At 37.1% G+C, this 22,561-nt stretch overlaps 1 protein-coding gene across 2 annotated transcripts in view; it reads right to left on the bottom strand.

Moving 5' to 3' along the window:
• The window catches only part of erbb4.L (erb-b2 receptor tyrosine kinase 4 L homeolog), a 493,453-nt gene that overhangs the window by 275,724 nt on the left and 195,168 nt on the right, over positions 1–22,561 (bottom strand). The window contains exon 1 of one of the 2 annotated variants that reach the window (XM_041575725.1): positions 14,621–14,837. Within the exon in view, the coding sequence (XP_041431659.1) occupies positions 14,621–14,837 (217 nt within the window). 2 annotated transcript variants of the gene reach the window in all.

The raw sequence follows: 22,561 nt of genomic DNA, 5'->3' as shown, positions 1-22,561 counted from the left end.
TCAGAACTGTCACATTGCTTGCTCTTCCACTTAAAAGGCCTGTGGTTGCTACACATTGGGAATAGTAGGTGTTGTACTGGCCAGTACAAGAAGTGATGATAAAAACAGCCAACATTCCATAATCCTCATCTACACATTTCTTTTCTCACTCCAATCACATTTGCCCGATCTCAAAGAGAAAAATATTACATAAAAAAGTTCCATAAAACATCTTTAATGTGTTTGTCAGAAGTTGAAAATTGATTGAGTCAGTGGACCTCAAGCATCTAGTTCTAAGTACAGTTTAATTACATCCTTAAACATATTCCCTTTGCTAATAATGCCCCAGCATACCTTACAGTTCCCAAATATAACTTTCATTAAGTGATTTAAGCCAATAGAGGAAACTTTACACACATAAAAATAAATTAAACAAGTCCTTGTTTGTCCAAAGGTTCCTCTAGAGGTTATTTAGAATTTGCCATTGTGGGCTGAATTCTTTATGAACTTTTATTTTGAATTTGTTCCAAACTAAAGTACAACCTTGAAACCCACTGCTAGGACCTAAGGGACCTAAAGGGGGACTATGGGCATAACTAATTAGATCATGGGGTCACAGTTTCTATTCCACAAACAGGAGATGAAAGGCATAGGTGTATGAATGTAGTGTGATGAAGAACATAGTGGTCATTGAGGACATTTGGGGTTCAGGGTTGTCATTGTGTAAAATTTTGCTTCATTACACAATGGTCTCAATATGGGCAGTTCAGATACATTTTATGTATGCGCAAATTTACTTACACCTGTTATGCCACTCATGTAACATGCTATTCCTTTCTCTGTTTCATTCTTTTCCTCCGTCTTTCAGGTTGCTTAACACTCTTATTAGAATGGACTTGACAAGTAATTAAGGGAATAAATTTGCACACCTCATACACTGCCAATGAAGTGATCTGCCATCTGTGCCATCAGCTGTTCTTCCTTGAGGTCTTCCCATATAGCCGAACTTGTGTTTGTTAGAGGGGAGGGGCAGCTGCATGTGATCTGCCATGGGCAACCACCCTCCTGCCCACACCTTGCACAGGCCTACAGTACTTAAAGCCATCATCCTGATGATTTACATGAAATTGCATTTTATTCCATGTACGCGCAATCAATATTATTATGATCCATGTGACCTACTATGGTCCAGAACTTTAGGCAGCTGTCTCCAGCACATTAAATTAAGACTATACCTAAAACAGATTCTTTTTCTAAAAGATAAAGTATTCCTATAAATACATGCAGATGCTTTTACTCCTTTAGCAGACTGATTTTATATTCTGTTCACAGAGCAGCTACCTGCAGGCAAATAGGAAACATCACAATATTGTTATGAAACATCAAAAAGTTACCACTGTAAAGTGACTTACTTTTTTTGTACTGTTTAATTTTACAACTTTTGGAGTAACAATAAAAAATGGTTTGATCTTGGGTTAGAAAGTCCTCTCTAACAGTGTGTTTGTGTATATACACATATACCATCAAGAAAAAGTTCCCATTTAGCAGTTATCTTTCATGCAAGTACCAAATAAACATGTTTTTAAATTCACTAGATGGATAGTAAAGTCGTGTATTCAGATTGGGAAACTTGAATATAACTAGACAGCTAGGAGTGTGCCTTAGTAAAAATATGCTTATGTCTGGATACTAAACATTTTCCAACAATGAACCACTCTCCTAACCCTTACAGTCAAAACAAACAACCTCAAAAACGATGCCAAATGTTTTTAACTTACATAATATTTGCTGGTGTATTTCATGTTGTTTAAAGAGATACAATAGGCCCTCTGAGTGTTTAGCAAAAAACAATTACAGATATGGGATCCGTTATTCAGAAACTTGTTATCCAGAAATCTCTGAATTATGGAAAGGCCATATCTATGCTGATTGGAGCAACATTCCAGAGGATATATATTCTCGAAGATTTACAAGTTATTTTGAATTAAGAAAGACAGTTGGATGCCTGGATGACTGGTGAAACGTCTTCACGGAAAAAAAACAGCTAGTCCAGTTGATTTGACTTATTTCTATAGATATACCATGAAATGGATGAATGAGAATCTCCACAAACATATGGAAAGGCCATATACCATGAACTCTATTTTATCCAAATAATCCAAATTTTTTAAAAAATGATTTGTTGTCTCCATTATAATAAAACAATAACTTACACTTGATCCAAACTAAGATATAATTAATCTTTCTTGGAAGTAAAACCAGCCTATTGGGTTTATTTAATTTATTTAATGTTTACATGCAGGGCTGTATTTAGGTCTAATTCTACCCTAGACATCGGACCTAAACATGTTCCTACGTCGTGCACATGACGTCACTTCCACATTCTTCCTCGGCCCCCCTACCCCATAGCTTCGTCACAGAATTTCCTATGGAAATCCATGGCGGAGGGTGGGGAGGAAAAAAAAAAGATAGGCTCCCAAAGGGCCGCCCCCAAAACCAGGCACATATATATATATATAAATATGGCCCTGTTTACATGTTTTTCTAGTAGAAGTTAAGTATAAAGATCTACTGAAAGATCTATTATTCATAAAAGCCCAGGTCACAAGAATTCTGGATAGCAGGACCCATACCTGTATGTACCCAGTGCTTACAGAGGCTGATAATAACGCTACAGAATGGGCTTTCTTACAAATTTTTAATAAGGTGCTGACATACAGAAACTTTGCTTCTACAATAAAAAGCCCCTGAGCCTTTTAATCCATGGTTATGGCTTATTGCATTTCTCCTTTATTTTGCTTATTAAGATAAAAACTTGCCTAAACATGGGAATTATCTGCAAAAGGCTTGGTTTGTATTTTCACTCCATATTCTAATTACATTTCTAGCCAACAAGAAGGATGGTTCAGTGTTTAACTGTGTGCATGGATACACATATTCTGGAAATGCCTTTGTAATATGCAATTCCATGCATTCCTGATGACAGGAACACCTTGTGGGACTAATACCTCAAACAGATTAATCCTTATCTGCTTTTGATATTACTGCTCATTACAAACCTGGAGCTGGGTAAACAAATTGCACATTCATGTCAAGCAAATTATGACTACAAGACTGCTGAAAAGAGAGCATAGCTCAGATTTAATTAAAGTGGACCTGTCACCCAGACACAAAAATCTGTATAATAAAAGTCCTTTTCAAATTAAACATGAAATCCAATTTTTATTTTTTATTTAAGCATTCATAGCTGTTGTAAGCTCATTTAAAAATCTCAGCTGTCAATCAAATATTGTCTGCCCCTCCTCTATGCCCGTGGCATAGAGGCGGGGCAGACAATTACTTTCACTTTCAATTCAGCACTTCTTAGATGTCACTGCTCTCCCCACATTCCCCCAGTTCTCTTTACCATATAACTGTGTGGTCAGGGCATGGGGATGGACATCGGGTCCCCCATTCTGGTGCACAAACAAGATCCTGAGATGATACAAGGCTTGTCTTAATAACAGTGTCGACAAAATGGCTGCTCCCTGCTTGCTATAATTTTGAAATCCCAGACTGAAGGAAACAAAATTCAAATAATTTATATAGTGTAGTTAAAGTTCATTTTCCTTGACTAATCTGATAAAATAGGATTTTGAATAATTTTTTTGGGTGACGGGTCCCCTTTAAGGGCATTGTAAACCCAAAAACAACATTTTACATAATTCAAGCATTGTAATTCTAAGCCTCTTTCCAATATATATGAATTACAATTTTTCCAGAATAGTTATTCTTCTCTGCACTGTTGGTTATGACTACTTGTACTATTACTCACAATGGGGCAAATTTACTAAAGGGCGAAGTGGCTAACGCTAGCGAAAATTGCCAGCGTGACATCATTTTGCCACTTCGCCAATTTACTAACGGGTGCTGGCATAAATTCGCTAGCAAAGTGGACCAACTCTAGCGCTACTTCACACCCTTATGCCAGACGAAGTTGCGCTATGGCGAAGGGACGTAACTAATGCCAGAGGGGCTGCTGTAAGTTCCCATAGACAGTCAATATTTATTGGGCTGGTGGGAGGCTGCTTGGACCTCTGTGTACATGGAATGACATTTTTTCTAAAGTCCCAAAAAACGCTGGCGTCTTTTACTTTTTAAAGGGTGATAGGCTGAAAAAGATTGTAAATTTTTTTTGGGGTTCCCTACTTCCCCCCCTACATTTCCTAACATATGGCACCTAAACTATACAGTGGCCACATGTGTAGGGCAATAGAACAACTTTATTTTATGTTAGAAAGGATTCCCAGGCTTGTGCAGTGTAATGTACTTTTTGCAGCATAAACGTCCATTGTATTTGAACTTGTCCCCGTATGCAAATTAGGCATCGCTAGCGTAACTTCGCTTTGCTTGACGAATTAAAGCTAGCGCAGCTTCGATACCTTTCGCCTCCCTGAGCGCAACTTCGAATTTTAGTGTATAAGCGGAGCCCTGGCGAAAGTGCGCCTGGCGAAGTGCCGCAAAGGCGTCACTATCGCATTTTCGGCACTTAGTGAATTTGCCCCAGTGTATTGCACATAGTCTTTTCTGGAGGACTGTGTTAATGGTACAGAACTATACTTATTAAATACATTTACACATACATTTTAAAATGATTTAAAATGTGAAATCAATTTACATTTGAATTTTGCTTAGAAATAAGTTTTATATTATTATGCTAATGTTTATATTTTAAGATGTAAAATTATTTGATACATACTATAATATTAATATATTATTACACTTTTAACTAAAATAATGTATTTTAATTATCACAAGTACATGGTTACCCTCCCTCCTGTGCTTTAGGGCTATGGCATTTTCAGTCTGCAAATTTCCCTTTACAGTGTCACAGAAATTGGCCCAATGGGAGATTGATTTCTTTTTTATCTGACCCTAGCTAAGGTAATTACTTAGGATTTATTGTATAATCACTCATTCCCACTCTGTCTTTTATGCTCTATTATATTATGGCAGGGAAATCTATTTGATGACACACTGGAAAAGTAATAACCACTGTCGGTTTCAAAAAGGAATCACACCATGATGCCTAGTCTTATTCGTTGACAGAGCTGGTGGAAACACACAAAGCTGAAGTGTCATATGCAATAAGGAAATTGCAAAACTGTCACATTTCCAAAAATTTAACCCACAGTGCTAGTTTAGTTCAGACCGCAATCCTGCATTCTTTTCCTGTACACATCCATTCCCTAACTGTGACATCTGTGACTGTATTCTTAGCAAGAAGGGTGGTAATAAACAGCAATCTGTTCAGAAGCAGAGTCTGCAGGTTTGGCATCAAAGCTGGATACCAGAAGGGAACGTTAAGGCAAATAAAGCCATGTTGGAAAAGTACAGATATCATCAAAGATGGTAATCAAAAGAAGCATTAGTGACCCTATTGACAAATGTCAGATGGAAAAACAAGAAGAGGTTTTCTAAAAGGCGAAAATGTATGAAGGCAAGCCAGCGGGAAACCTGTATGGAACATGCACCTTGAAAAGAGGAGATGCTAGCTCTGTACACACTCTCATTCTGAAAGAAATAACCTTTAATCACTGAACTGGGCCTTACTGGTATGTTGTTCAATGGTAACGTGATATTTACAACCCCTGAGCAGTTATTATAAACATATGATGAAGGGAATATGACTGCTTTGTACTTTGCATGCAAATGTGTCAGGGAAACTCTTACCTAAACTGGTCTAGACTAGGCTAGTTATGCTTAAGGTCATAGGCGATTAAACATTCAGTTGTTGTGCAATGACAAAATCTAGTTAAACTAACATAGCATTGCAAAACCCAGAATTATCTATTGGTTGTATTTTGCTATAATAAAAGAATTTACATTCTACTACTTGTCATGCGATGCAAACGGACTATCTACACTGTATGTCTACCCAAATAGGCTAAAGAGAGGGCATTATACAATAAAGAACTAACTGACTGGTGTGTAATGCTGAGCCATCTACCTCTAATGGATCTTCTGTTGATGACTTCTGCCTAGTTTCTTCGACTCTAATTCATGCTTGAAACTTTGCCTAAAATGTTGACTGCCCTAGGCTAAAGACTTCTGACCTATCCTTTAACCTAAATCTCATCTCCTGTTTGTATCATCTCCTGCAACATATCCACAAGATGTTCCACCTCTAGAGTTGTAAATAAACCTATTATAACTTCCTTCCATAAAAAAGTTGTTCCTTTATATGTATTTATACATATATATTTATGTATCAATTCATTAAGATACATGAAGTCCTTCCATATCCATATGTTTCATAGAAGTAACAGTAGTGTTTCACCTGCAATATTTCAAATGTTGTGGTCCTTTCACATTTATCTGAGTAAAATAAAATATAAGGCTTGAACTCAGCATTGTTTGAGTGGAGTGAAACTAGAAGTTCATGGACAATTTTATTGCCTTATATTATTGCTAAAATTATATAATATAATATCCGGAGTTTGGATCATTTAAATAAGAGTTGTTTCCTTGAAAGGGTCTGTCCTTTGCTGACAAATATGCAGCTTGTTTGTAGGAAAGGTACAAGGCCACCTTTAATAGAGTTATCCTGGATCAGGGACAAGGGATCCACTACTCTCACAGTTCACTGGCAGAAAAGGAGCTGTCACAAGCTAATTAGCACATGCACTAATTGCCAACATCATTTTTTGATGTTGCCTTGAGCCCATGCAGACCATGTTGGCCTTCTGTTTTTCAGCTAGGGAAATAAAAAGTTACACCAACTGGGAAAAAAAGATCGCTCTACAATGAGCACTGAGAAAAGAGATTAAACTGTTTCATCTTGCAAACTACTGCAAAATTAAACAGAGAATAAAACAAACATTCTTACAAAGACATTTTAGAGTTTAAAAAAGAATATATTTCATGCCAAATTTCAAGAATAAAGGTCACAGTGTTGCAGCTTTTCTTTTTGTATTGCAGTTGCAGATATTTCCATGTGCTTATGGCAAGCGATAGTCAAATAGAATCATGTTCTGTACATTCTTAATCCCAAAAATGATTCTTTGCAGAGCCCACTGAAATGTACAACTTCACTGTACATTACTTAACTAACTGCAAATGGTGGAAGAAGGAGGTACTGTTGTGAATTTGACAGTGACATCTATTATGCACCAGATGCTATACCAGGAGGTGAGTGTAGGGAAGGAGATATACACATGCAATTTAGGTGTATTGGGCTCTTACAAAAATATCCTTAAATATTATTGAGCATTTAAGTTACAGTACCTTATTTAGCAGCAGTAAGGCATCCTTGGACCTAATATTAAAGTTTCCTCTGTTTACCTATGTGATGCTTTCCAACTACTGGATTTAGCAACCAGGCACTTTGTAAATGCTCAAGGGAAATTAAAAATGGCTGCTAAAATCCATGTATATTAAAAGAAGCAAGTCAACCTGCTATTAAATAATGAGCAAGCGTAAAACAATGTGCGAAACACATAAAACCATTTGCTTAACAAGAGAAGGCAGAACTTAACTTTAAAATATATGCAGTCATATAGTGATATAGTTTTTTTTAAGAATGCTGTAAATTATAATAGCAGTTGTGAGATTAAAAACAGAACCTCCCCATCTGCACAATCAATTTACAGCGAGTGAAGCCTAGAGTTTGAACCACTTAGTACATTATATTGTAATGAAGTATTTATCAGGATTACGTTTGCCAGCATGGCACATGGGAACACACATATATATAGCGTGGATAAAGGGTCTGCACACACAGGACTTACAAATCAATTATCTGTGTTTATTCAAGTGAGGGGAGACCTGACTTTTCGGTCAGCAATCTGACCTTTATCCTTCTCTTGGTTAATGCACCAAGGCACGGCTAACTTTGTCAGACTTGATATATATATACAGTTAGGTCCATACATTTTTGGACAGAGAACTTTTTTCTAATTTTGGTTCTGTACATTACCTCAATGAATTTTAAATGAAACAACTCAGGAGCAGTTTAACTGCAGACTTTCAGCTTTATTTCAGTGGGTTGAACAAAAAGATTGCATGAGGAACAAAAGCCTTTATTTAATACAATCACTTCATTTCAGGGGCTCAAAAGCAATTGGACACTTGACTCAAGGCTATGTCATGTTATGTCATTATCAATGAAGCAGATAAAAGCCATGGAGTTGATTTGAGGGGGGGGGGTTGCTTGTATGTGAAAGTTTTAGCTGTGAACAGACAACATGCAGTCAAAGGAGCTCTCCATGCAGGTGAAACAAGTTATCCTTAAGTTGCAAAAACAGAAAAAAACCTATCCGAGAAATGGCTACAATATTAGGCGTGGCAAAATCTACAGTTTGGTACATCCTGAGAAAGAAAACACTAGTGAACTCAGCAATGCAAAAACACCTGAGCAGCCACTGAAGACAACAGTGGTGGATAATTGCAGAATCATTCCATGGTGAAGAGAAACCCCTTCACAACAGCCAAACAAGTGAACAACACTCTCCAGGAGGTAGGTGTATCAATATCCAAGTCTACCATAAAGAGAAGACTGAATGAAACTAAATACAGAGGGTGCACTGTGAGGTGCAAGCCACTCATAAGCCTCAAGAATAGACAGGCTAGATTGGACTTTGCTAAAAAAAACATCTAAAAAAGCCAGCACAGATCTGGAAAAAAATCTTTGGACAGATGAAACCAAGATCAACCTCTACCAGAATGATGGCAAGAAAAAAGTATGTGAAAACATGGAACAGCTCATGATCCAAAGCATACCACATCTCTATAAAACATGGCGGAGGCAGTGTGATGGCTTGGGCGTGCATGGCTGCCAGTGGCACTGGGACACTAGGGTTTATCCATGATGTGATACAGGACAGAAGCAGCCAAATGAATTCTGAGGTGTTCAGAGACATACTATCTGCTCAAATTCAGCTAGATGCAGTCAAATTGATTGGGAGGTGTTTCATAATGCCCAAAAACACACAGCCAAAGCAACCCAGGAGTTTATTAAAGCAAAGAAGTGGAATATTCTTGAATGGCCAAGTCAGTCACCTGATCTGAACCCAATTGAGCATGCATTTCACTTGTTGAAGACTTAACTTCGGACAGAAAAGCCCACAAACAAATAAACAACTAAAAAGCCGCTGCAGTAAAGGCCTGGAAGAGCATTAAAAAGGAGGAAACCCAGAATCTGTTGATGTCCATGAGTTCAAGACTTCAGGCTGTCATTGGCAGCAAAGGGTTTTCAACCAAGTATTAGAAATGAACATTTTATTTTCAGTTTTTTAATTTGTCCAATTACTTTCGAGCCCCTGAAATGAAGTGATTGTGTTAAAAAAAGGCTTTAGTTCCTCACATTTTTATGCAATCAACCCGATGAATTAAAGCTGAAAGTCTGCAGTTGAACTGCATCTGAGTTGTTTCATGTTTAATTCATTGTGGTAATGTACAGAACCAAAAAAGTTGTCCAAAGATTTATGTACATAACTGTGTATGTGTATATGTATTGTAAAAGTATTGTGTTGGTATCAATATGACAGTTTGGTTACCATCAGCAAAATTTTTAAAACCATACCTATGTACAATTAACAGAATAGGTTGCTGAGTTACGTTTTTAGCTTCTTGCTCTCAAGTAATTTTATTTAAAAAAAAAAAAAAAAGGGGTCAAGAATTCCCAGTTGGCCAAATTAACTCTGTTGCTAGATGTGCCAACTGAAAAACCACTAGATAATTCCTCATTTTCCTTTATTAAATTTAAGGCGATGAAAAGAGATTTCTGTTTCATTAATTCCCTAGTTAAATGCATTTTTTGTTTAGTGCTTTCAGCTGTGTAGGGCCCATTTATTCTTGCCGAACATTCCGAATGTTTCACTTATTATATCATCAGATTTAAAGTATACTAAATAATGAATGAGTCTAATTATTGAAACGATGCTACACAGCACAGGAGACTGTGGATGGAGTAATCCCTGGGATTATGGTTTGAGTGCCATCTACTTACTAATAGAGCAGCACAAATGGGAACTTCTAACGTAATCTGACACATCCTACCTGTATAATATATATAAAGAAAAAGGTAAAAACTGCCATATTCAGCGTTTGTATAATGTGCAAAAAGGAGATTTCATTCGATGTTTCGGTCTTAAACTAGGACCTTTGTCAGGAATAGGGATTTTCTATTCTTGATGAAGGTCCTAGTTTAGGACTGAAATGTTAAATAAAATCTCCTTTTTGTATATTATACAAACTCTGAGTATGCCAGGTTTTACCTTTTGCTTTACATACAGTATTTGTCACTTAGCACCCAGGTCACAGACTCGGTTTGTGGAGTGCACCTATATAACTATGTGAAATGAAAACATCTATACATCTACATCTATACATCTATGTACAGGTATGGGATCCAATATTTGGAAATCCGTTATCAAGAAAGCTCTGAATTACAGGAAAGTCATCTCCCATAGACTCCTTTAAAATAAAATAATTCCAGCAGTAAAGAGTGATTGAAGTTTATCAGAGCACAAGTCACATGACCAGGGGCAGCTGGGAAATTGACAAAATGTCTAGCCCCATGTCAGATTTCAAAATTGAATATAAAAAAATCTGTTTGCTCTTTTGAGAAATGGGTTTCAGTGCAGAATTCTGCTGGAGCAGCACTATTAACTGATTCATTTTGAAAAAAAGATTTTTTCCCATGACAGTATCCCTTTAATGTAACTGAATCAGTCTCAGTGGGACTTGGCTTTTACTATTGAGTGCTGTTCTTAGATCTACCAGGGAGCTGTTATCTTGTGTTAGGGAGCTGCTATCTGGTTACCTTCCCATTGTTCTGTTGTTAGGCTGCTGGGTGGGGGAGGGAGAGAGTGGTGATATCACTTCAGTTTGCAGTACAGCAGTAAAGAGCTGAAGTTTATCAGAACACAAGTCACATGACTGGCGGCAGCTGGGAAACTGACAATATGTCCAGCCCCAAATCAGATTTCAAAATTGAATATAAAAAAAAAATGGATTTCAGTGCAGAATTCTGCTGGAGCAGCACTATTAACTGATGTGTTTTGAAAAGAATGTTTTCCCATGACAGTATCACTAATGTTTGTTATTTTATAGTAGGTCTAAGGTATGGAGATCCAAATTAAAGAAAGATCCCTTATCTGGAAAACCCCAGGTCCTAAGCAATCGGGGTAACAGGTAACATACCTGTACCTAGAAAATCTTTACATATTACTTTCCAAAATATCAGAGGGCCTCAGTGCTAACAGCTTTTAATGCAGTATTTTGCATCCCATTCCTTGATTATGTCAAGCCTCTGTCTAGTTTTGAGTAAACACAGCTGTTTAGGTACAAAATCAATTATTCTGTTGAACAAGAAACTAATGGCTAATTAGAACTAAACACCACTCTAAAAAAAAAGAAATGGTATAATTGCATTCCATAAATTAATTTCAGTTTCAACCAAATCCCTAGAACTCAGACTTACTACCAAAAACTTTGCATTTATTTCTAACATTTGCCTTCACTACATGTTCTGCCTGCAAATCTTGTTCTTTCTCAAGATGTTTCATCAGAAGTCTGAAATAGTTTCAGGGGTTCCTCTGATGACACACTGGATCCCTCAGCTCTTCAAAGCTGGGAATACTTCAAGGGAACACACACACTGTGTTGCACAAACCCAAAGGAAGCAGCGATAGAAAAGTTTTAAATGATGAGTGAGAGGTTACAGTAAACACAACACAATAACCACAGCAATATCTGATTACTGACTGCTGGTACTACTGGGATTACATGAATCAATACACCCTACTTGAGAAATCTATTCTGTTTGGTCTGTTGGACAAAATAAGAGCAAGTGAGAACTCTGGCACTCTCAAGGCAAACTCTATTTATGTTGCCTATTTAAATTTATATTCATGCAATCATTCTGAAGTGATCTTCTTGCCCAAGTCCCAATGGGAAACTATGAAATTACAACTGAATCAGCAATCTTTTTGAAAGATTGCATTAGTGCAGTTTCTTAAACTTAAACTTACATTTAGTCATATAACTAGTTATATATATATATATATATATATATATATATATATATATATATATATATATATATATTGAATTGTTCTAATAAAACTGACCCACTGAGTGTGGGTACTGGTGTGTGTGTTTGGGCAATAGTAGTTCAGCATTATAAAATATCCTATATGGAATAAAACAAGTTCAAGCTGTTTTACCTAGGCTTGAATTGTCAAATTATTTCTTTGCTACAATTACAGACCTTCACAGATTAACTATATGTGCATTTAATTGTCAGAAGCTAATAAAGGATCACAAAGGTATGAAAACGTTCAGAATCCATCTATGTGATTTCTGTTCATCATATTATCTGAGGCATCCACCTCTGAAAACACATGATATATGTCTAGTGGCAGATTTTTTTGCTCCTTGCCCAGTCCAACAACTATCGCTCTTTGCTCTTACTAATATTTCTTATAATCCTCTGCAGTGTCTTCTTCCATCTCCATGCATTTATCTGCTCATTTGTATCCCTGATTTATGGACATACTCTGTCTACGATGACAAACCCATAAATTCAGGGGACAGTTCAGTCACGGCCTCTGCTCACAGATGTGTGCGCCACCCATGGAACGTAAATGGAGCTCATGAATCGTCATTCCACAGCTCAATTCTGAATAAAGGAGTTCTTGGAAATTTGGCAATTCAGGCCTAGGTAAGATGTTTTTAGAAGTTTGGATTTTTTTAGTTTATGAAGAAGAACCCATAGTTACCAATAACTATTTAATCTAGACCAATCTCAACCATGTGTGATGCCATTCATTTTCTCAAGAACAGAAATGTGGCAAAATGCTGGGGAATTATAAAATAGGGGGCTAGTAATGCAATAAGACAAGTACAAAATGCAAAAGGTAAATTCAATTAAATGTCTATACTGTACTTGAGTTACAGGTTCTTTTTCCATACATTACTAAAGAAATGAGATTTAAATCTTTTTCTCCTAGTCCCTTAGAAAAAATCATTATCATTTATTTGTTCCATGGCAAATGGTTGTCCACTCTTCCTTATTCTTTGCCTGAGTTCATCTTATAGTTGAGTCTCTTTCTCTCTGGGTCAGCATAAAGCACACACCTATTCATTCAAAATTATCTATTGCTCTGTTCTCTGGTCTGAAACAAAGCGCAGAATCACAGTTGTGTATCAATTCCCCCCCTTCAGTTGCTGTCTTCTCTTCTGCCAGGCTAAGGAACAAATCTCAGTGCTTAGTAATACAGTAGACTGTATGGGGCACATTTACTAAACTCGAGCGAAGGATTAGAAGTAAAAAAACTTCGAATTTCGAAGTATTTTTTTGGGTACTTCGACCATCGAATAGGCTACTACGACCTTGGACTACGACTTTGATTCGAACTAAAAATCGTTCAGCTTTTCGACCATTCGATTATCGAAGTACTGTCTCTTTAAAAAAAACTTTGACTACATACTTCGGCAGTTTAAACTTACCGAGCTACAATGTTAGCCTATGGGGACCTTCCCCATCAGTTTTCTAAGGTTTTTTTGATCGAAGAAAAATCCTTCGATTGATTGATTAAAATCCTTCTAAAGATCGTAGGATTTGCAGTAAATCCTTTGAATTCGATATTCAAATTCGTAGGATTTTACTTCGAGGGTCGAATTCGAGGGTTTATTAACCCTCGATATTTGTCCCTTATTAAATGTGCCCCTAAGTTTTCGTAATTTTCGCATTACACACCCTCCCTATAGAACTGTGCCTCATTTTACCTACAGAACCAGCTGTACAGATACGTTTAAGCATTCCTATAGTGCAAAATAATGCAAAAGTCAGGAAAAAATGTACAATGTTTTTAGATCTATACAAATGAAAAGTGTAAGGATGTATCTGTTTAAAAACACAATTCTATATTTGGGATGACACACTGCCTATGTCACATTTTTACTGTCTTTTCACTTATTGGCTTTTCACTAACACAAGAGCGTAAAAACCACTATGGGCACTAGGGATCCAAACCACCATCATCTCCATAACAGAACTCAACAACATTCTTCTCAAGTCCCAAGTGATATCATTGTAGCCTTTACAGCTCCACATAAACATTATGACAAAGCTACTACTATAAGTTCCACTTATCTTTAATGAGTAAAGTAATTTAACAAAATGAAACCACCACCCTTTCCCACCCCTTGCACTTTGCATTCATTTTTCATGTTTGTTACCTATACAGAGAACTAAGACTATGCCTGTACAAAATAACTAGATGCCAGGTTTCCAGGAAATCAATTTATTGGCAAAGCCCATAAAGTCAGCCACAACTTACATAATTGTATAACAAGACAGGCTGTTTAAGTAGAGAGTATAAATCGCAAAAATCTGCAGTGTGCAGTGCTGCACTTTGTGAACATTAAATACCACACTCATTTTACCAAAAACCTACCCCTGATATGACAGTATAATTATTACAGATAACAAACAAGTCTGTATAATAACTAAATAAATAGATAATGGGCATTTTAACCCCAGATGTACCAGTATAATTACTACGGAAAATGCACAATCTGCACTCCATTAACTCCAGACATTCCGGTAAGATGAATGCAGAAATGGATAGACTGAAACAAGCAGAATACTGACCAAACTTCTTCTTTCCTGCTGTTCCCACACTGCTTGCCTCACTATCTCTGTGCCTGGTATCTGTAACAAATCCAAGATGGTTGTGCTTTCCACAGTGAAATACATGGCCATCTTGGATTTTAACAGCAATCTGGGGCAGCGGGCAGGGAGCGAGAGGTAGGCAAAATTTCAGAGGAAGGGCAAGCTCCTCCCCTTGCCAGTATTTGTGGACTCCCATGACTAATGATGTGAAAAGTACTGCACTGCAACTACTGTAGGATACTAAAACAAAGCACCAGCGTTAGCCAACGAGCAGGTAAGGGATTACTCACATAGCCGCAGAAATACATTGAAACATGTATGTTTCATTATCATTAGCTTAACTGGAATCATCCATAGAAATGGTAAGAGCTCATACATTTCCAGACTACATAACTGCAAAACAGCCTATTGATGTGTTATTTGTGAGAAATGCTTACTTGCTGCCTAATATTTTCCTGGAAGCCCAGCTGGGTGGTCAGAAAGGGTAATATTTAAGGTGAACACATATTTGCTGTCCAATTTATTCTCATTTCTTTACTACAAGTGAAAGGATAATTTTGGATATCTTGTTACGAGTCAAATGGGGCCCCCCAAGCCAAAGATCAATAACCCCAACAATGACTACTAGTGTTCCATGTTGTTGTTTATTATAAAACATTTATGCCATTTAGAGACCCAGAAAAGCATTTTATATTACATTGTACTGCAATTTAGTAGTTAACCATGATGTTTGTATTTGGCAAACACCTATCCTGACACATTATGTCCTTGAATCCAATCACACCTTGCTGCAAGATGACAGAGAAGGTTAGCGAATGTAATCTGATAATAATGAGAGTGCAAGGATATTAGACAGACCCTCCCATGAGCCCAATACAGCTTCCAACACAACAGACGGTGAGAAGTATGACACTGGGACGATGGACATAGCTTGGAAAGGGCTGGGACAGATGTCACAAAGCTTGGCCCAGATCTTTTTGTGATGTCCAGCATATGAGCCCTAATGTCAGGCAGCTTGACTTGCCCTGGCAGGTAAAAAGATCTGAAATGGAAACAAATAAAAAGGATATTTGATAACTATAGGGGGGCATGAAGAAATAAAAAGAGGAAACCTTCTGATGGAGAAAATCATATTCTGGTGGGATGAAGGATGAGTACAGAAATGAAAAGGAAGCAGTATCAGAGCTAGACACAGCATGGAAAGTGAGATATGAAAAGGAGAATAAAGAAGAACAAAGAACACATAAGAAATAAAGGACGGACTGACAGGAAAGATGCTATGTGAGAACACATGCAATATTCTAACTTTACTACATATACAGTACATCTATTCTAGCACACATTAACACAACATACATTTATTTATGTCTTTATTTAATTTTATCTGCACTAAGTAGATCATCACTCACACAGGAACATCAACACTGAACAGGTCAGACGGATCAGCACAGACAGACACAAAATATCTCAGTAACAGAATGATTCTTACAAACAGAAAGGGATTGAAAGAACCAAAATAGGATGCATGGAGCTCTGTAGAGAATCAGGCATAAAGGACCCACTAATAAAGGTTATGTAATGTATGCAAAGCATAACATGTGTATCAACATTTTAGTTGTCTGTTACTAGTGTATTCCATGCATAAACGCATACAGAACTAATTATATATGAACGCCTTATCATTTGTCTTCAATCATTTGTCACTCTTCTCTGCTTTATATGTAAGAATACATCATATTATGTCTGAAATAAAGGATCATGAATTTCCAAAAGAAAATAAGAAAATAGTCACCTACAGTACAGGCTTATGGATTGTAATTGATTAGATAGATAGGTCATGCTGTTTATTTATTCCGTCTTCACTGTCCTAGGCCTTATAATATAATATACATGCAATTAAACAAATATTCTATTAAAAGGAAATATGACTTTAGCCTCACTATGGATTGAGTCACCTTGGAATTCCAGTTCTTGCATCAAGAGCAATGGTATCAACCAACAGCTATTAGGTCATTTTCCACACTGCAACACACAGGCTATATCCTATATCCAGGGCTGGGTATTCCTACATAAGATCTATAACAAAAGTCTTCAGGGGCATTGTTTAAAACTGACTGCAAATCTGATGGGAATGTTTTAATGACAACTTCAGACTTTAATCTGTTGAATGTGTTTTGAGGGATATTTTAAACTCCTATAGTCAATTAAAGTTTCTCTAATTGTTCCTAATACAATATTCTGGATGGAACCAGATGTCAGGAGTCCCAGCCTGACTGACACAGACAAGATGGGGATGGCCATAGAAGCCACATGGTTTCCAAACGCTGGCGAGTGACATCATCACATTGCAGTTTGGAACCAAATTCAAAATAAAAAAACGCTGAGGGTCCCGGCCTTATTTTGTGAGTTCCTGGGTGTGCTCTAAATTGCAATTTTAGACTGATATTCTGGTTCCTGACTCTCCTGCCTGATTCTGCCTGCTCTGACCTGTTCCTGAACTGCGACTACAGACTTTTTAACCCTCTTGGAAACTGCTTATTGGACTATAAAAACCTAATTACTATATAACCATGGTTTACTCCACAAACACATACACAATCCTGCAGTTATCAGAATCTGACTGATTGGGCTAACAGACTGTGGTTGGCCATTTTGTCCAAATGCTAAAGTTAATTTAAAGAAGTAAATGATTATTGAAAAAGGAAAGAAACAAAGAGGAACCTAAAACTCTCCAGAGAGAGATACGTCTGCAAATACATGGACTAAACCAGTCATTCCTAGAACAAGAAGGTACAAACAGGTGCAAAATCTGCAAATGCAAACTACTGATTGGCTGTTATCATATATCTACTTATAACAAATTAGGCACTTGATATCACACACCCTCATAATACAAAATTAAAATCTAGTTTTTGTTATTTGCACAGAAAGCAGCATAATGTCTAATAAAACGGCAGTTGTTTACGACAATGATTAAAGGGATACTGTCATGGGAAAATATGTTTTTTTTTCAAAACACATCAGTTAATAGTGCTGCTCCAGCAGAATTCTGCACTGAAATCCATTTTTCAAAAGAGCAAACAGACTTTTTAATATTCAATTTTGAAATCTGACATGGGGCTAGACATATTGTCAGCATCCCAGCTGCCCCAGTCATGTGACTTGTGCCTGCACTTTAGGATGGAACTATTTTCTGGCAGGCTGTCTCACTTTTTGGGACTTGACTTTTACTATTGAGTGTTGTTTTTAGATCTACCAGGGAGCTGTTATCTTGTGTTAGGGAGCTGCTATCTGGTTACCTTGCCATTGATCTGTTGTTAGGCTGCTGGGGGGAAAGGGAGGGGGTGATATTACTCCAACTTGCAGTACAGCAGTAAAGAGAGCACAAGTCACACGACTGGGGTAGCTGGGAAATTGACAATATGTCAGATTTCAAAATTGAATATAAAAAAATCTGTTTACTCTTTTGAGAAATGGATTTTTCAGTCTGCTGGAGCAGCACTATTAACTGATGTGTTTTGAAAAAAACTTGTTTTCCCATGACAGTATCCCTTTAAACATATTCAGTTATATGGTTTCATACGTAAAGGCTAATTAATGATTGACAATTAAAACGTATAGGCAAGTGAAAGGCAAGCTGAGATCAGTGACTGTCACAAAGTATCCCAGACATGTCCTGTCCCAACACGTTGCTCCGACTAGAGATTTATCGGTGATGGGAAGTGTAGCATGAAGGGGAATCTTGCAGTGTGGCCTGGCAGGAGCCTCGTCAATGGGCATGCAGTTAATGGGAACTTTGCGGCTGGCTGATGCTAGGATTTAAATGTTCTGTAAAATTACCGCCATGATTTCAATGTCATCGGTGTTTTTATGATTATGAGCCCTGGCTGCCTTTTAATAACGTTTGGTTTAACACCTCAGTGTGTGTGCTGCAGAACACTGGATGCCGCAGGTAGGAGAGAAAGCTATTAACTCTTTCTCTGGCAAAGGCGCCTGAGACAGCATTGATGTCAGTGCTAGAACAAAACAAAGTAAGATAGGAACTAGTGAACAAAATGTAACTGTTTGAAAACAAATACTTTGCCTTTATTCCTTTATAATTGTTGTCTTTTACTGCATTGCTAAGGGAGGCTCAAGAATCTACTGACATTGCAGATTATACGTGATACGTGCATATTATATTATAGGCTAGTGGTGTCAGACTGCATTCCAGAAGGGGAAGCTGCGTTGGTTTCTAAAAACTGATCCGGTTTAGCATGTGTCACTGTGATTGGCTTATTCATGGAGCCACCTGGGTGAAGAAAGAGAAACCTTTCCAAATGTCAAACTATTGTCTGCTTACACACAGAGACATTAACAATGCAGTTTGAGTGTGACAGGGCGTATACCAAGCAAATTGTATTTTAGCTGTCAGTTTAGGTTTACATATTTGCCACTTCATTAGTAGCTACTCATGATAGAAGATACATAATTATATACATATATCTGAAAGGCATGCACTTGTAGGGCATATTTAGAGTCCTATACACCCTAGTGTGTTCTGTATTTTAACAAGTTCAGTCAATCACTCTTTTGTAATTATTTACACAATTTTTAAACAAAAAAGGAAAATTTAATTTGTCACCTGCTATCAATCGGATACACTTCAATTTATATTGTGTCACCTGTGACATATACTTGGTTGCACCAAAATAATAATTTTAGGATTCAGGCAAATAGGAAATGCTCTGCAAAGGTTCTGGCAGAATACCAATTTTATTGGAATCCTATTCAACGCATAAAATGCTTTTTCAAGTGCAGAGACTTGCAGGGTGCACCTTGAATTGCCTGTGTTAGGCAGTGTTTGATACAAGAGGGGCAAGTGTAGGCACGTCAGGGAACACTCACCCCAAACGCCCTTCTACATTGCACATCACTTAGAGTAGTAAGTTACGGAAGGGCTTGACAAAGGGCCTGCGTAGCCCGAAACGTTGCCTAAGGCATTTTAAGTAAAGTTTTTCACTTTTGCCAATAATACCGGAGTGCTGCTGTTTTCATTGGATTTATTGAAGTTACAGAATGGCAGAACCCCAATGTGGACTCTTGCACCCCTTAGTGCTCTTGTAGTTCTACCCAGGAGGTTGTACATGACCCTCCCAGTGTGTTGTTTTGGATTCTATGACAAGCAAGCACTTTTACATCTGCTTTAAGGAGTTCGGATTTAGTTCAGTCAATCACTAACAGTTGGCTAAAGCCAAATTCTGGGGTTAGGTGAATCTCTAATTCTGACTTAATTGTATACTTTTTTTAATGTTGTTCATTAAAGCCAACATTCCTTACAACAACAGCTAAGCCACTGCAGGATTCCCTTTAAATCATTTCCTGAAAAAGAATGAACACTAACAATAAAAAGAAGAATACCAGCCACTTGAAATTACAACTCCCATAATTCCCAAAAAGCCACAATCCAAGCCATACAGGAACTCTAACAAACCTTTGTGTTAAAGGCTCAGCCTAGTAATGAAGATGTTAAGGGGAAAAGCAGCTCTGTTAGGGGGCCAATCCATCTTTCACTGTCAGGTGCCACTGAAAAAAAAATTATCTCTTTCCAATTACACTGAATAAATCAAATCTTTATCTCACTTTTTTCTGTGTTTCTGTTATATTTGCCTTTCATTTAAACAGTTAGATTCAGCTTCTGGGGAGAATATCAATCCCAATGTATTCTTTTTTTTTTCTAATAAATTACCCAATCTAATGTTACACCTTTATTGCTGGTTTTCTGCAGCAGAAAATGATTAATGTTTAACTGAATCTTTCTTATCTGATTGTTTTCTTCACCTTCTAAATTTCTTTTGACTTTGGGTATATAGGTATATATATATATATGGACTTTGGGTATATAGATACAAATGACAGAAAGACTCCTTTATCTAGAAAACCCCAGGTCTTGAGTATTTTGGATAACATATGTTATACTGTATGTACATGTGTGTACCTTATCCAGTGGAGTTAGATATTTGCTTCATCCCCCAGTTACCACTTATGTCCACTGCTCCATATCCCTGGTTTCTGTATGTGTATAAATAATCCAATTATTTTAAAGGGAAAAACAATTTTTATTAATTGTTTTATGACATTGTTTAGGACAGTGGTGTTTCAAAATCATGTAATTGCTAATTGGAAATGGAGTTTGTGTGTTTGCCTGTCTATCCCTTGCTTTATTAAATCAATAAATGAATATAATAGGTACGCGTTTTGAGCTTTATTAATTGTGATTTGTTTTTCATTACCGGATAATTGGCAATCACAAAACTTATCTGATGTGAGGAAAAGCTTTCTTTTGAATTCTGGAGGGGGGTTTGTTATAGGAAATGCAGCTCTGGATAACATATCCTGCAACCACAGATTTGGAGGGTTTAACAACATCTAAAAGATTGCAGGTTGCCCATATCTGATGGAAGCGGCTATAGTATGTCTCATGCACTTTCAGTATTATGTGGAAATTTAGATTATGTTAATATATTATATATTTTTATATTATATAATGTTCCCTAATTGTTATTTGCATAAGACCAGAGAAGATTTCCATGGATCAGTTGCAGAGCAGCCTCAGATTGGCCCTTGTTTGCCCTAGTACAATCTGTAAGCACATCTATTATCTGTAGGGACATATTTGGCTGGCAAATAATAAAAAAGCAATAATCCGCCACTTTGAGGGAAACCCACCACTTTGGTCAGTCACTACTCCCCCCCAATAAGGGCCCACCACTCTAGCACACCCCAGCAGGCCAGTCCAATACCCAGCATTCAGTGCCACACATAAATGTACAAAAAGTAATTCAACTTTTAGCACACAGAGAATAAAACCTTCAAATTGCCTGAAAAAGCATATTTTATTCTCAGGCTGTTCAGGCTTTACAATATTATTTGGGGGGGACAAACAAAGGTTGCAACTAGTACATGGTCAAGTCTGGTATTGGGTACAAGACTTCCTTGCTGTGTGCTTGAGGTTGAACCCATGAACCTGCAAACCACAAATACTTTCAAAAATTATTTTGGGAGCAAAACAGGTGCACAAAAAGTAGTTGTACAGTATTTGACTTTGGATTATGTGTTTCTTTTATGTAAAAACACCTCAGTCATGAAGAAAGAATGACTAACCTACAGTTATTGAATAGAATTGATAATGAAGGGAGGCTTTTTCAAAGAATCCATCCAGCTGGTTTAACCAGTTAAAGAGTTCAATAATAATACTCCAATGAGAGTGGAGCGCATGACACTGTTAATATAGCATTATCAACATGGCTGCTGCTGCTATAGTGAAGAGCACACCTATTTGGTTGGCAATATCAGTGTTTTAAAAGAGCAAAATTAAGCTTAAGCCCCAAAGAGATATCTAAAAGTATTTCAAATGTGAGATGTGAGCATCGGATTCTCTCTTGGCTTTTTAGGGACCAATGCTTTAACCAATGTAAATGGTTACTCGTATTAATCATTATTTATTATTACTTATTAAATCTGTAGGTCTCCTACCCAATTAGTCTGCAAGTTCTATTGCTATGTGTGCCTCTTAACATGTAGCACTTTGCAACAATTTACATTTGCTACCCGCTCTGTACTAGTAACAGAAAATACAGCAATGCCCATACAAGTAGTGTTATATTAACATATACAAACATTTTGTTCAGTCTACATTGGTTTTACTATTACATGGCCCCACATAAATATAGATACTATAGACCTAGATATGGGCACTATAGCATATTATTACATCAGTCTGAAACAGGAAGCTGAACTTAGGAGAGCACTAATATTTTAGTGAGGACAATGCCTTATCTAATGGACATATGGAATGCCAAACAGTGTTATTACATGAAGTGCTTTGTGCTGCACAACTACTGGAGAGCACCACACTCCTAGATGATATGTAGGTGAGCA

The sequence above is a fragment of the Xenopus laevis genome, chromosome 9_10L, assembly GCF_017654675.1.
Source record: "Xenopus laevis strain J_2021 chromosome 9_10L, Xenopus_laevis_v10.1, whole genome shotgun sequence".
Classification (NCBI taxonomy): domain Eukaryota; kingdom Metazoa; phylum Chordata; class Amphibia; order Anura; family Pipidae; genus Xenopus; species Xenopus laevis.
This window is presented reverse-complemented; position numbering and strand designations above follow the sequence as displayed.